At 35.9% G+C, this 15,317-nt stretch overlaps 4 protein-coding genes across 4 annotated transcripts; 1 reads left to right on the forward strand and 3 right to left on the reverse strand.

The window, feature by feature from the left end:
- The first annotated feature begins 122 nt into the window (after positions 1-122).
- On the forward strand, positions 123-2,351 carry LOC113783535 (putative 12-oxophytodienoate reductase 11). Its single transcript, XM_027329694.1, has 5 exons — positions 123-248; positions 557-697; positions 983-1,113; positions 1,197-1,373; positions 1,492-2,351. Exons 1-5 carry the CDS (start codon positions 136-138, stop codon positions 2,082-2,084), a joined length of 1,155 nt encoding a protein of 384 aa, XP_027185495.1. The 5' UTR covers positions 123-135; the 3' UTR covers positions 2,085-2,351.
- A 159-nt stretch (positions 2,352-2,510) lies between these two features.
- Positions 2,511-3,481, reverse strand: LOC113783536 (protein TIC 20-II, chloroplastic-like). Its single transcript, XM_027329695.1, has one exon. It carries the CDS (start codon positions 3,419-3,421, stop codon positions 2,816-2,818), a length of 606 nt encoding a protein of 201 aa, XP_027185496.1. The 5' UTR covers positions 3,422-3,481; the 3' UTR covers positions 2,511-2,815.
- A 1,240-nt stretch (positions 3,482-4,721) lies between these two features.
- LOC113782057 (protein TIC 20-II, chloroplastic-like) lies at positions 4,722-5,361 on the reverse strand. Its single transcript, XM_027327970.1, has one exon. The coding sequence runs from the start codon at positions 5,359-5,361 to the stop codon at positions 4,741-4,743; it is 621 nt and encodes a 206-aa protein (XP_027183771.1). The 3' UTR covers positions 4,722-4,740.
- Positions 5,362-13,388: 8,027 nt separating this feature from the next.
- LOC113782058 (major allergen Pru ar 1-like) lies at positions 13,389-14,031 on the reverse strand. The gene is made up of 2 exons (XM_027327971.1): positions 13,851-14,031; positions 13,389-13,708 (listed from the first exon to the last, which is right to left on the reverse strand). Exons 1-2 carry the CDS (start codon positions 14,029-14,031, stop codon positions 13,389-13,391), a joined length of 501 nt encoding a protein of 166 aa, XP_027183772.1.
- Positions 14,032-15,317: the final 1,286 nt, after the last annotated feature.

Below are 15,317 nucleotides of genomic sequence, written 5' to 3' on the forward strand. Positions count from 1 at the left end.
GCAGAGAAAATCTAAGGAAGTCGAAACATTCGCACTTAGTAGAAAGAGATGTTACTTGGTATAAAAATGCCATTACCAGAAATCTGCTTGGTGCTAGGATTTCCACAAAGCCATAGGTTTGACGGAACAGAGGAAATGCAAGGAGAGAACATGGAAGAGCAAAGCAAGGAAAATCATCGTACAAGTGAAGCTGAGACCATTCCTCTCTTAACGCCTTACAAGATGGGCACATTTGATCTTTCCCACAGGTATGTTGTTTTCATTTTTCTTCCTAGTTTCTCTCGTATATGGTTCGAAGAAGGGCGAAAGAATGTGTAAAACTGGCTCTCATGTATTTTCCCAACTTGGAATTCCAGTGGATAGAAATGATTAAAATGCAAGCTGCTGTTAGTAATAAAGTTGATTGTTCTTGAATGAATTCTGCAGCCAAGTAGAGATACTCATGAGCCGAGTCTAATATCAGGCTTCATTTACCAGTCAAAATTTCAATGTGGCTTGTACCATTCATATAGATTTCGTAGTTAAATCTCTCATCCGGATGTTTCTTGGTCATAAGGGTTGTTTTGGCTCCTCAATCAAGACTGAGATCTTACAATTTCGTTGCACAACCCCATGCCATTCTTTACTACTCTCAAAGAACTACACCAGGTGGTTTTTTGATTGGAGAAGCCTCCGGAATCTCAGAGACTGCTCCAGGGTATGTAAGTTACAGTTTGGCTTGTTAATTTCGATTACTTTTTAAATTGTTTGCCACAAAAATAGCCAGCCTGGTTATGTTCTTTAAGAAATCAATTTTATGTACAAAATCAGATCACCAACGGCAGTTGTTTATTTATATAAAGGCTTTCTCAAGGTCTCGGAAGTTCAAGCTGTTTCTTCAACTCTATCATCAGATTCTTCTTGGTCATCATCATGTAAATCAAATTTTACCTCCTTTTCCCTTTAACATCTTCTCCTTACGTGTGTGTATATATATGTTCAGCTATCCAAATATTCCTGGAATATGGACAAAGGAACAAGTAGAAGCATGGAAACCCATTGTGAATGCAGTTCATGAGAAAGGAGGAATATTTTTCTGCCAGCTGTGGCATGCTGGAAGAGCTTCAAATTACAGTTAAGTCTTGAGAATTCCTCTTGGTTCCCTCCCTCATTCTTGTGCCTATTACTTGAAAAGCACTCAATATAGCAATATACAGGTTGCCAGCCTAATGGAAGTCCCCCAATCTCCTGTACTGACCAGCCAATTAAGTTTGATTTCCATATTGATGGCTCTGGAGGAGCATCTTTCCCACGCCCAAGGCGATTAGCAGTTGAAGAGATCTCTCAAGTAATCAATGACTTCAGAATTGCAGCTAAGAATGCTATTGAAGCAGGTCATCATCCGTCTCAACCATGACTTAATCAGATCAGTCCCTTTGGAAACGAACAAAATGTGTATCCGTAGTTGAAATCTCTCAGTAACAAAGCCCCCTCTGTCCTAATATACTGCAGGTTTTGATGGGGTTGAGATTCACGGAGCCAACGGATACCTAGTGGATCAGTTCATGAAGGATCAGGTAAATGATAGAACCGATGAGTATGGTGGGAGCCTTGAGAATCGATGTCGCTTGCCTCTACAAGTGGTGGAAGCAGTTGCTGATGAGATAGGAGCTCAAAGAGTTGGAATTAGGCTCTCACCATTTGCTAATTACAATGACTCAGGAGACTCAAACCCTGAAGCACTTGGACTCTACATGGCTGAGGCATTGAACAAGTACAACATACTTTACTGTCATGTGATTGAACCCAGGATGATCACACAATTTGATAAGTTGACAACTAGAAACAGTCTTTTGCCTATGAGAAAAGCCTTCAAAGGAACATTCATTGTTGCTGGCGGATATGATAGAGACGACGGAAATAAAGTTATAAGCCAAGGTGGAGCAGATCTTGCTGCATATGGACGACTATTCTTGGCCAACCCAGACTTACCAAGGAGATTTGAGCTCAATTCACCTCTTAACAAATATGACAGGAGCACTTTTTACACATCTGACCCAGTAGTTGGTTACACGGACTATCCTTTTCTAGACTCCAATCCATAGGGCCTCATATTCAAATGTTCAGGAATCATGCGGCCAGATCCTAAAGAAAGTAACACACAACCACAGAGTTTCTCATTCTCTCTGAGCTCAATAACAAGAAAAAATGCCTGACCAGGGTAAAAGAAAAGATTTCATTGGGATCAGAAGTTGTCATAGGTACAACATATATTATCCAACTGCTTAATTTCTTTAGCTCATCTATTAAGATGAGATGCTAAAACAATACATCCAAACTTACTTTTACCATTCTACAACACGTTGCCTAATCTAAACCAGTGTAGCTAACAATTACCTTTGGATAAAAATTTAGCATACTGCCTCAACAACCACAGGTGCCAGAATTAACTAGTAGACAGTCAATTTAACCATCTTAACGTTTGAGTAGATTAGATTGAGCTTTGCTGACACTTCAAGCTGGACGCTATCTTTTAAAAGTGTTTTGCATGATAAAAAACCAACGAAGGCATAAGCATCAGACAGCAATACAATATCAAACAAGAAAATTCCAGCTAGATTCCTCAATTGACCTAAATGCACTAGTCTTGCAACTATAACATTTTTCAACAAAAAAACAGGCTGCAATGAACATTTCTTTGCAACATTTTACATGGTCAACTCCTCAAACATGACTTCTACACCAAAAGAAGGATTTAAACTCTAGAACATCAGTTAGGAGAGACCAAACATTCCTCATGGAATCTGGGAATTCCAATTAAGCGATGATGAGGATTTTAATCGATTTGTCTGCCAGCCGCTGCAGCAACAAAAGGCAAGTGGGGAGTCTTCCCGAGCACACTACAGCCCAGCCCATAAGCAAAGCAAGCTACCAAAAACACAAACAGAGCATTATACCCCCAAATGGTGAGCTTGAGCCCGAGGCCAGTTTGGCCCGGAGACAAAATCCTCTGAATCAACATGGGCACCACCAGAAGAACATCAAGAACAAGGGCTTGGAGAGCATTGAATCTAATGTAGCGGCTAAGACTAGGGTTCCGGACTATGCCGATGTAGAGGGCAAAAAAGGAGACAAAAGAGGCATAAGGGACCGAGTGGTAGAGAGACAGGAGAGGGATGATGGGCTTGAAGGGGGCAGCTAAGATGGGGTATTGAGAGAAGAGGAAGCGGCCGTATTGGAGGCCGTTGAAGAGTGGGAAGAAGAAGGATGCGGCAGAGATTAGGCGGTCAGTGGCGGGGGTGGGGCTGTAGGAGGAGGAAATGGGTGGTGAAGGGGTTTTGAGGGGTGGTGGACGGTGGGGGAGGAGTGGGTGGAGCTTTGGGTGGCGGGGTTTGAGCGGATGGGGAAGGACGGAGAGGCGGAGAATTGGGAGACCGGCCATTTGTTGATTTGGGAGCAGAAGACAAATAAATGGTGGGGTTTTTAGTGGGTTTTGGATTGGAGGAGAATTACACCTGTTACCTTAAAATGTAGTCCAACATATGTGTAGAATTTCCTAATACTCTTCTTTTTTTTTTTCTTTTTTTTTTGTCAACACAGGGGTGTCCGGGTCAAGACCCGAAGGCGGCCCGACTAATCCCCTGCGTCTGAAGTACCCCGCCCCCCAAGAGCACCCAGGCGGTATGTGAGGCCAGACTCGAACCTGTGCCACCCCGAAGATTACCCCCGAGGCTCACTAGCCGAGCTGACCCCGAGGGGCTCCCTAATACTCTTCTTGACTTAGAAAAATTTTGCTTTTCTTTTAAACACATTTCTCAATCATCTTTTTATCTCAAATATATCAAATTATCATAGTACACTTTTTTACAAAAATTTCACCAAAAATATATTTTCTTACAATATATTTTCACCAAGAAACAAATGAAGTTAATCCTTGTCTAGTCATCTGGTTGCAACACCAAAATATTCTCCTATTCTAAGCACAAAAGCTAAACTAGTGAGTAGTGATTATGTATCAAGTCTTTGCTCGTTTGTAAATATTTTTGGCTCAAGCAACATAATTCTGCCGTTTCGTCAAAACAAAAAAAAAGAGAGTAGTGATTATGTAAATTTTTTCTCTTCACTTTTTATTATATTAGTTGATTATGCTTACTCACGTCAATTAAGATTTGTATTATGAGTTTCACACGTAAAAATTACACATGCAAGAAAAAATGTCCAATCCCCCGTCTTACATTATAAAGTATGCATAGATGAATTTATCACTAAATATTGAAGATCTTGCAACCTTCCCTGTCATATGACTTTGTTTTTGCGACAAATTTTTTGCCAAGTTTGTCTGCTACAAATTTTTTAAAAACTTTAATTATAGTAAGTTCAAAAAACTTTTTAAAATTTTTAAACTATACATTTCAAAATATTCAAAAAAAAACACACTTCAAAATTTTTTTTAAAAATTTCTACAATAAATTACAGTAAAGTTTTAGATAAACACCAAAAAAATTCACTTGCCAAACGGGGCAAGCAAATTATGCATAAAGTGATAAACATGATATAGTTTTTCGTGTAAACAGATTGCAAGTTCGCAATATATGTTGTCAACCACTTTTGCGTATGCTTTCTCAAAGTCAATGACAAAAAAGAAAGGGAACACAAAAAAAAAAAACACATTTGCAACAAGTTACAAGCATAAACATCACTATTTTTTGTTTCCTAATCAACCAAAAATTTTTACACAGCAATCAGAAATATGTGAGAAACTTAGGAGTAATCCAATTGTCTGCTGGCAGCCTCAGCAATAAAAGGCAAGTAAGGAGTCTTCCCAAGCACGCTACACCCAAGTGCATAAGCAAAGCAAGCCACCAAGAACACAAAGAGGCAATTGTATCCCAAGATGGTGAGATTCAGCCCCGGAGACAAAATCTGCTGCACCATCATCGGCACCACCAGGACCACGTCGAGTACCAGAGCCTGAAGAGCGTTAAAACGGACGTACCGGCTGACGTTCGGGTTTCGGACGATGCCCAGGTAGAAGGCGAAGAAGGAGATGAAGGAGGCGTAGGGGATGGAGTGGTAGGCAGACACGACAGGGATGATGGGTTTAAAGGGAGTCGCTAAAATGGGGTACTCGGATAAGAGGAAGCGGCCGTATTGGAACCCATTGAAGAGGGGGTAGCAGTAGGATGCGGCTGACATTAGACGGTCTGCGGCGGGGGTTGGAGTTTTGGAGGATGCGGAGACGGACATAGGGGAAGTGACAGGTTTTGATGGCTGCGGGAATTTGAGATGGGTGCTGTGGGGAGGGGGTGGATGGAGTTTGCGGTGGAGGGGATTGATATTGTGGCGGAGGACGGAGGGGCGCAGGAGTGGGAGGGTGGCCATTTTTTCTGACTCTGGAAAAAAAGGAGGCGGTGGAGGGTTTTAGCCTTTTAGGGCGGGTTTGGTTGATGCTGACGAGGGATTTGTTCATACACGTCGACAAATGCAGTTCCCAGTACTTTCGAGTCCTCTTTTGAAGGCTATAGTTTTGACTTTTGGGCTCTGCTTAGTCTTTAACATAACTAATAGACCGGAAATAGTAATGTGGATGGGGTCAAGGATTCAACTCTTGAGTTTGCTTAAGATCCACGTGGATGCTGTGCACTCATATGGTTCGATGGTGATTTAGTTCTCATAGATTCTCCGTGATCCTGTTGGGTCACCCCCTAGTATAGGTTAGATTAAAATTAGGAATAGGTGTAGATGTAGATAATGACAAGTGACAAAAAAAAAAAAAAATTAGACCGGAAATAAGCCCCATCTACTATATAGATGATTATTGTTAGACGATTAAGTTAGAGAGGGAAACAATCCAACCGGGGGAACTAAGACCTACATAATCTTGAATAATAGAAAAATGGTTTCAACCAAAAACTTTCAAAAAAAAATATAAATAATCAATACCTATTAAAAGAGAAGATTGGATTTGATGATTTTGCTTGTACTTGCATAATATCAATAATGAGACGGTTGGATTTGATGATTTGATATTACTTGCGTGATAATATGGAAAGGATGGGTTGGTTTATTTAGGGAGAGTCTAAATGTAAGATCTCGTATTCGAACCCTCTGATTAAAAAAATAAAAAAAGAGGAGAATTTTATTGCATTAAGTTTTCTTATGAAATAAAATCAGATTGGTGAATGAAATCAGGTTGATATAAATCAATTCTTAAGGAAAAACAAGGAAACCAAACAATATACTAAGCGCAAAAACTGTTTTTTTTTTTAATGCAAATTGTAAAGAAATTTGCGTTTAAGATATTTTCATGCTAGGTAAATGTGACTAAACCGCCTCTTTTTGAATTCTTATTTGGCGTTGCGGGGCTTTTGGTCTTAGGGCTTCAACACACTAATCAGCGCGCACCATCACCTATCACCCTTTGCCACCACCGCTTGCTACGCATTTTTTTTTTCAATTTTGCCTATTTTACTTGTATCGGCAAAATAGTCAAATTAGGTATTTTAACCAACTAAAAAGAGGTATATAGAGGTAAGGATTTAGATAGATCATACTTCGAAGTAAATCAAGAAAATGGGAGATGCAAATTGGTTGATTTTTGTTACTAATATTCTTTAGAATGGCAGGAAAAAGGGAAAAAAAAACTCTTGATCTTTTAAAAGTACAAATGAATGGATAAAAGTGAGGAAAAAAAATAAAGAGAATAGAACTTAAAAAGGCCAAAAAAAAAAAAAAATGTAGCATATCATCTGTCTTGCAATCGCAAATGTCTATGTATTCAAGAATTACATATGGAATTCAAATTAACAGGAGAATCAACTGACCTCATACTACTGCAGGGTTAGGCCTTTTTTCTGTGAGAAGAACTGAAGGTTTGTTCATGCAATTCATGGTTGTTAATATTTCAAGCCCGTTGCATAAGGAAGTTATGTGTTGTTATTCCTACTTATAAACAAAAGGATGATATCACCTCTAAGCAACAAAGAAAGCCAGGAAATTATGTGTTGTTTTTTACTCACTCAATAGTTATTGACTATTAAGAAAATAAAAAAAAAACTAAATTATGATGTTTATGAAAGAGAAATAATCATATAATAAAAAGTGGGATAGAAGATTCATTGCTGTATTTTAGATATCAACGTACATAAAAGATCAAGCTTGAGTTTATAGAGATTTTTTTTTTCTCCTCAGAACTTTGCTTGCTCGGCTTGAACGCATTTAATTGGTTTTCAATAGATATGGAGATTAGTTTTTAGATTATCTAAGAGAACATTTACAGGATATGAGTGTATAACTAAATTTATTAATTATAATGACCAATTATTCCTAATTAATATGTGAATTTCAGCTAAATCGTCTATCAAATGTCGCGCCCCATTTTTTGAAATAAAATTTATGGTTGAAAGAATCAAATTTTCAATTAATTTTTATTTGAAATTAGTTTTTTATTTTAGAGAATAAATAAAGAAAAAGGGCCTAATATAGAACTTAAAATATGCGACTGTTTAGGCCCACAATAGTAATCTAAAAAAGGTTTTTAAAAAATAGGAGTCGCCACTTGAATCGAGTTTAGGTGTATCAAGTCACCCAAAATATATTTTTAAAATAAATAAATAATAAATAAAACCCCTTTTAGATGATTCCAAATCTTTGAAAACAAAAGAAAAGAGTTCGGGAGTCACGGTTGAAGGAAGGAAAAACAAAGATTTGATAAGTTCAAAACTAAGGTACCCTTTCAACCTAACCAAGATTGGTTGCAAGATTTAGTTAAAAATTTTCTTAATCCAACCTATAAACTTATCACATTAGGATGTTTCTTCATGGATGCAAATCTAGACCTAGGGAGTATTGAAAAGGATAAGATGTCTCTTCAAAACTTAATTGGTGCCAATCACATTAATTGTGAGACTAAAAAATGATTCTTAGAAGAAGTCACGAAAAATGCAAAAGATGGGACTCAAAAAGAAATTATAATATATATATATATATATTCATGATCTAGAGAAGAGGAATGCAACATACGGGTACGAGAGACTAAAATTCGTGTTTCAATTTTCCCTTTTATAGAGGGGATGAGAGCGTGTTAAGGCTAAAAAGTCATACATGTTCATTTCCCATATTTTGAAGGGTCACCCTCCTAACCTAGTCAAGCAAATGAACTAACTTATTTTTAATTTCCTAAATAGAATGCAAATCCAAATGTTATGCTTCGGGCACATAGGAATAAGAGAGATAATATATAAAAGAAATATCATGCAAGATGAGAAAATATCCTAAAAATGAAAAACATGTATGAAATGTGATGATGTCACACAAAAAATGTGAATCTAGCACGAAAAAGGTTTAACGGGTCTAGAATTGGACTAACCCATTTTTACAAGTCTTCACTAGCGTTGGATTAGTGAGAAAATGAGGAAAAAGGTTACAATTAGCGTTGGACTAGTGTGGTAACGTTATACATTTATATAAACAAATAAATCATATAAAACATAATTAAAGCAAATAAACATGTAAAGCACATAGAGCACATAACACGTAGGCATGATATTTAGATGCAAAGGTCCTAAATAAAGTGAGTAAACACTTAAGTACACAAACATGCAAGCACACAAGTAAAGAAATGCATATAAGGATCTAACTAATACATTTGGGGCCTAATTACAATCTAAAGGGAGAAATTTAAAAAATAATAACATAACTGTTACATTTATCTAACTAATTATATTTTTGACAAAATTGAAACCTATATATTACATAGCCTAACTAAATACATGTCTTGAACATCTATCTATTACAATTTGGCATTTAAATGTCTCTCAAATAATCATCAAAAATTAAATATAATAAATAAAAATTTAAAAAGAATAAAACGAAAAATACAAGGGAAAAAACACACGAAACATACAATCACATATAAAAGGCACATAGAAGCACATAAGAGAATTTAAAATAATACTAGAAGGTACCTCCCTTGAAGTAGAGGTTAAATAGGGTAGAATTTGTCCTATTTATACTCCAAAATCAACAAAATGGTCAAGACACCAATTTAATTAACAAATAAATTATAAAGAAGTACAAATAACTATGAAATCTACTAATTAAAGCATTTAAATGAAGTATAATTAACAATTAAAGAAGATAAACAACTTATATTTAAGAAATCAAAACTGCGAGAGATCCAATTGCAAAAATGGAGAAAGTTTTAGAATCAAATTACAATTATTACAAAAATTAAAGGTCAAAATCAAATAAAAATAAAGTTTAGGAACCAAATTACAATTAAATTAGGGAACTAATTAAAAGAAATCTAAAGTTGTTAGGGTCACAATGAAATTACTCAAAATTACAGGGACCAGATTGCAATTTTCTTAAAAGGCCACTTGGGCCATTTTCAACATTTCTTTGGGCCGGACGAAAAGCCTCAAGAACAAGCAAAGAAAAGCCTCAAGGTAGGCTGGCCTGCCTTTTACCAAGCAAAGAAAAACAATCAAAAGGGTTGGGCTTTAACTTTCTAACCCAATGCCAAAACCCAAAGAAAAAACAACAAAACCCAACTAAACTGATCCTTAACCCAAGAATTTAACCCAACACGGTATTAACCTAACTGAAAAAATCATTAAGCTTTATTCATGCCCCAAAATCTAGAAATCAAATGCTTAAAAACATACTTAAAACATACAAAAGGCGATTAAAACTTAAAAGGGGTAAAATTGAGTCACATTTTATAGATTTTGGGCCACAGTGAGATTATTTACAAGGTTAGGGGTCAAAAATGAAATTTTCCAAAATCTCCATGCATCTGGTTCGAATCATTCTGATGCTTTGGTAGTTTAGCAACCAGGAAGCATGATTCATCAAAACATCGCACCGGATGATTTCAAAGCACACCATGCTTCATTAACACCAAATCTAAACATATGAACACGATATTATGGGATAAAATCCAGGCTAACAACATGCAAAATGAAGGGGAAAACGATAGAAGGAAGCAGAAAACTAACAACGAACACCGCAGCAGGATTTTAACTTTTTTTTTTGAATAGAATAAGATGAAAAAGATTACCTTTGGCAAAAAAATGCATTACACCGTAAAATAAACGAACCCAAACCCGTGAAAATCACAGTGGAAGCTCAGTTTTTTGCTGCAAAATTTCTTCAAAGGGCTGATGACTTCGCGAAATGGGGCCTAAATTCGATGGATTTGGAGTTGTTTTTCCTCAATGGTTTCTGAATGAAAATTTCTCTACTGCACCCCAGGAAAATGCAGAAAACAAGAAGCCGTTCTAATGACTGGAAATATGATCGGAAAATGCTCAGAAAGAAGGCTGATGGTTCAGCTTGATCGCAGCTTCCTGTTAGCCAAATTTGATCCTTGCAAGTACCTGGGTACGATAGTATTTTTATGTAATACATGTCGGTCATGGAGCAAACGAATAAAATCAAGGAACATTGCGAACTTTGCGTCGTTGTAGTATTGCAGCATCCTAACCCTGTTAATCAAAAACCCACTTCAAGAGCTTCATCATGTGGTAAGAAATTCACCATCCCTATCCCTATGGGGGCAATCTGCCTATTATTACAAGGTCTGCGACATTCTTACTCTAGGCTGTGATTCTTCCTGGAGAAAGCTGATTGATGTAGATGCGGATCCTGAACTACTTTCACCTTTAATGTTTGAGACGCAGAGTTTCTTGGTTGACAGTTTTCTCCCAGGACTTGATCGTGGATGTACGCTCTATCGTTTTGATCTCAAAAAAAAGATGTTTGAATGCCTTGGTTGTGGCTCCAATAGGATATCCAGCTTTTCATTCAGGTTCCATCGGTTAGCACAATTTAATGGATGCTTGGCTCTCTCTTTTCTTGCAACTAACGATGACATGAACTCTTGATGATTAACAAGTTATTCTACTGTGGTATCAGAAAATTATTCCGGTATGATCCCAAACTGGAATAGGCATACTATCTATTGGCCTGTAGAATCAGGAAGTTGTTTCGGTATGGTATCTATTGGCAACCTCCTAACGGCCAGATTTTGTTTGCAAACCTTGAATCAATCAACAAGAAGGACAACGGCGGCTCCTGCATACCAGTTCATTCTTCCAGAGGTTTGATGTCGGCTGATTCCTTCCGTCCCTATTTTAAGGATGATAAAATGATACTAGCAGTTCAAAATGTAAGGAAAATGTAAGAAGAAAATTGAGAAGCAGATATCTTTAAATTTGTATTATGTTTTCCAATTAGGCGTAACGCTATTTACTTTGGATTGATGAAACTTTGAAAATTTTATGAATGTGAAATGGTATTATTTCACAATATTTCAATAACCCAAATGAAGATGCTCAATTTGAAATACTAAAAGCAACTTATTGCCTAAAGTAGTATTTTAAATTTATGAAATATTAAACTATAAAAACATTGAATACTAGCTAAAAAGGTAAAAAGAGTTTGTAGACACACATACATAATCATATGTGTGTATGTATATACGTACATATATGGGAGTTTGAAAGTAGAACTAGTCTTTTTTTCTGCCACTTGTAAGTGTTGAATTATATTAGGGGTTCTAAATGCATGCAATATATATGGAAAAGATAGTAGATATATGTATATATGTACATATATGGGAGTTTGAATGTAGAACTTGTCTTTTTTCTGCCACTTGTAAGTGTTGAATTATATCAGGGGCATGCAATATATATGGAAAAGATAGTAGAAACTTTTAAATTGTTATGTTGCACATTTTGGATTCTACTTGTGTAAACAAATCTAACAATCCTTTAATATTTACAAATTGAGGTGATTATATGATACAAATTTGGTTTTAGTTGTCATGATTGCACCAAAAATACTCCCCATATAAGCATGAAGTTTCCCACATTTCAGTTTTACATGAACCTCGCATTGTTGACTCTATTTCTTTATTATTTTTTCTTTTTTTTGTATAATGAATTCCGATGCTCTGAAAGTAAACAAGTCACATCAACCGGATTATTTTATAAAGGGTAAATTACATATAACCCCTCTGTGATTTTGTCTATTGCCACATGACCCCTTTAACATTTCAAAAAAATCTACCTCACCCCTATGGTTTTATTTAAAATGAAAATTTGGAAAAAAAAAATAGCATATACAATGTTGTTAATTAAAATACCAATAGCACCCTTACTTAAATGTTGAATCAATCGATAACTTAACTGTCTTGTGTAAAAGTGTAGGAGAATTATATGGATAAAGGCAAAAATTATAGAGGGATAAAGTAGATATTTATACAAACCATAAGGAGGTTGTATGGAGATTAAAATTTTGTCACACATGCTCTTAGAGAGCATTTGGTATGAACGCGGTGACTAATTGTACATTCCGTACATTTTCTACTTTACATAAAACCATAGAGAGGTTATGTGGCTATTTTGAAATGTTAGAGAGGTCATCTGACATTACATAAAAACATAGGAGGTTATAAATAATATATCCTAAATAAAAACATATTTTAATTAGGTAAGACCTATTCCGGCTTTTTAGTTTTGAGATCGATTACGAAGACTTGCTCTTAGTACTCAGAACTTACCTTTCTAGTATTTTGCACTAATGAAGAGGATGAACTTAAACTATATGGTGCTAAATTGCTAATCTAACACAATGTGCCCTAAAGTTTGCTTTGAGAACGCTGACCTATGCATCCGGCATCTTTCGAGATTATAAAGTACCTGTTCTCAAATGGTTATTAGATTCTTTTGAGATTGAGCCTTTCTCTTATTCATTAATTTAGGCTTCGAACGTGCCCTTTTTACTAATTTCTCTTAATTGTCACTCCCCTTTTATTTTTGTATATCTATACTTCTACGAATCGTATGCAGATAGTAATAGTTGCTTAATTAATCTCTTCACTTTTACCCTTCAAAATACAACTTCGGTCAATATTCCCTTTGTAATTTACTAAAAGATAAGGAATAAAGTAAAAAAAGAGTAGTAAATATGCTTCGAGCTTTTCAAGATGACCAATTTTACAAGACATGGAAAGATGGTAAACAAGTCACTCAAATTTCGTTTTATAAGAACATTTTTTTATATTAATTGTATCACCGTTGATGTTTTATAGATTCTCCAATCCACGGTGCTGGTTTTTAGTAAATAATTTTTTTAGTATTCATTTAGATCTTTTCATTACAAGATCGGATGATGAAATGAGACCAAAATTGCTTTTCGGGACAACAATGGAACAACAGTTTCACACAAGATTCATTTAGTCTCACAAGAAAATACAAGCAGCATTTTATTCTGAGCCTTAACTGCGAATATATAGTTGAACCAAACATACAAGACTCCAAAAAGCATTCAGACAAAACAACACCATCAAACCATAACATACAAGTATCAGATTGACTCTGGAGGAGTTGGCAGCACATTAATCAGTTGTAGGCATCAGGATTTGCCTGGAGGTAGGTCTCGACAGCCTTGAACATGGCCAAGGCCCTCTCTTTTGCTGACTTAATTTTCTCTTTTCCTGCCTCAGCTTGTTCTTCTGTAACCTGGACGCTATCCTTGATGTGGTATGTGCTGCTGGTTTTGCAGATAGACCCTCCATCAGCGGAGGCTTCGATTTTGATAACGCAGGTGATCTTCTCAAGCTCAGCACTGAAGGCATCGCTTTCAGTTACAGTATAGGTGTAGGTGAAGTTGTTCTTATCAAGTCCATCGACTCTGTGCTTAGCACTCTTAATATGGCAACCTAAAGATTTAGATTTGAAGTTTATCATTAGTATTTATGCATGTACTACAAAAACGATGTGCATAAATGATTTACTATTACGTAGAATGATAATTATTCAATGACCTGAAAATGATTAAGTGCATGTGTAGAACTAACTAACCTTCACCAAAAGTAATCAATTTAATGGTTCCAACGCCTCCATCTCCTTCAATGATCTCGACACTCTTGATGGCCTGTGGAAAGACCTTGGGAATGAGGTTGTCATCAAGGATGAAGGCCTTGAACAACCTTGCAGGAGGGACAGAGGAGGTGACCTCATAATCACAAGTGATAGGTGCCATGATGCCTTAATTTGGCGTTTGGGATATCTCAAGAAGGGTTTAGACTTGAGCTAGTTCTTGTGGAGGAATTGTGGTGCAAGGTAATGTAGTGAGAGATGGTATTTATAGATCGAAGTTATTGTCTGACTTGAAACAGAAAACAATACGATGTTAAATTGTTAGTAGTTGAATCCAACTAGCGAGGGTATTTAAAAGTTGGACTTAGCTTTATGCTTTGCTAAGTGAACCAAAGTAAGAAATCCTAATTAAGTTGACTTCGTGGTCAGTCTTGCAAATTTAAAGTGTGAGTCCTCATTGGGTGGCCAAATAGTTATATTAAGCATTTGCTAAAATTCAATTTAAAAATGTTACGTTAGCAGCACAAATTTAAAGAAAAAAATGCTGAATTTGTCTAACTCGGTGCTTAATAATAATAATAATAATTCTTCATGAACTTTTATTGGCTTTCTGCAATTGACAAATTTGAGCAATTTAAGGCTTCACCTTTGTTTGATAACTCAATTCAGCACTTAATGTATTCAAATCTAAATATGTTTAGACGCATTTGATACCAAAAAATTGAACATCTGAATTAATTAATAGCACTGAATTTCGTAGGCAAAACTTGCTCTTAAAAATAAGTGATAATTTATTCACTTACCACTTAATGTGGTATGCAGTCAAAATGTATCCAATTTAGGATGTAACTATAAACACCAATTTCATTTATTTAATTTTTTTTAGCTTTATTTCTTATTTAATTCGTTTTTAGATTTATTTGTTAGCTTTGTTATTTTCGTTTTATTTATCCAACTAGTCGAGACATTGCAATCCTTTCGATAGTAGGCTCTTTCACACATCACTTTATGTGTCAATCAAAGTAATCAATCCATTCGAACTTTGTCCTTATTTTGTTAGGATAAATGTCTCTTGTCACTTCAATTGGCCAAATTTTTCAAATTGCTTTTCATTTAAATCAATAAGTTGATCGGGTTCGTCAGGTATTGTATAGTGCTTATCCTAGAGGATTGCATTCTCATTCTAGGCCAACCCTTGGCATAAAAGGGCTCCTCAATAGGACATGCATCCGAATTACTTTGATTTTTACTAACTTGTGTCTTTTTCTTTTAATTTTGTCAGCAGTTAATCAAGAAGAGAATTTAAATAGGACTTTTCCTAGATTTTCAAATAATTGCAAACATAGCTACACAAAGAAACCCCATCATTACACGATCGCGTAGCCAAGTTTTGAGAAATAGTGTAAACATGAGTACACCTCCTGAATCGTCTGATGGGTCTGCAAACAA

This window comes from Coffea eugenioides, chromosome 9 (assembly GCF_003713205.1).
Source record: "Coffea eugenioides isolate CCC68of chromosome 9, Ceug_1.0, whole genome shotgun sequence".
In the NCBI taxonomy this organism is placed as follows: domain Eukaryota; kingdom Viridiplantae; phylum Streptophyta; class Magnoliopsida; order Gentianales; family Rubiaceae; genus Coffea; species Coffea eugenioides.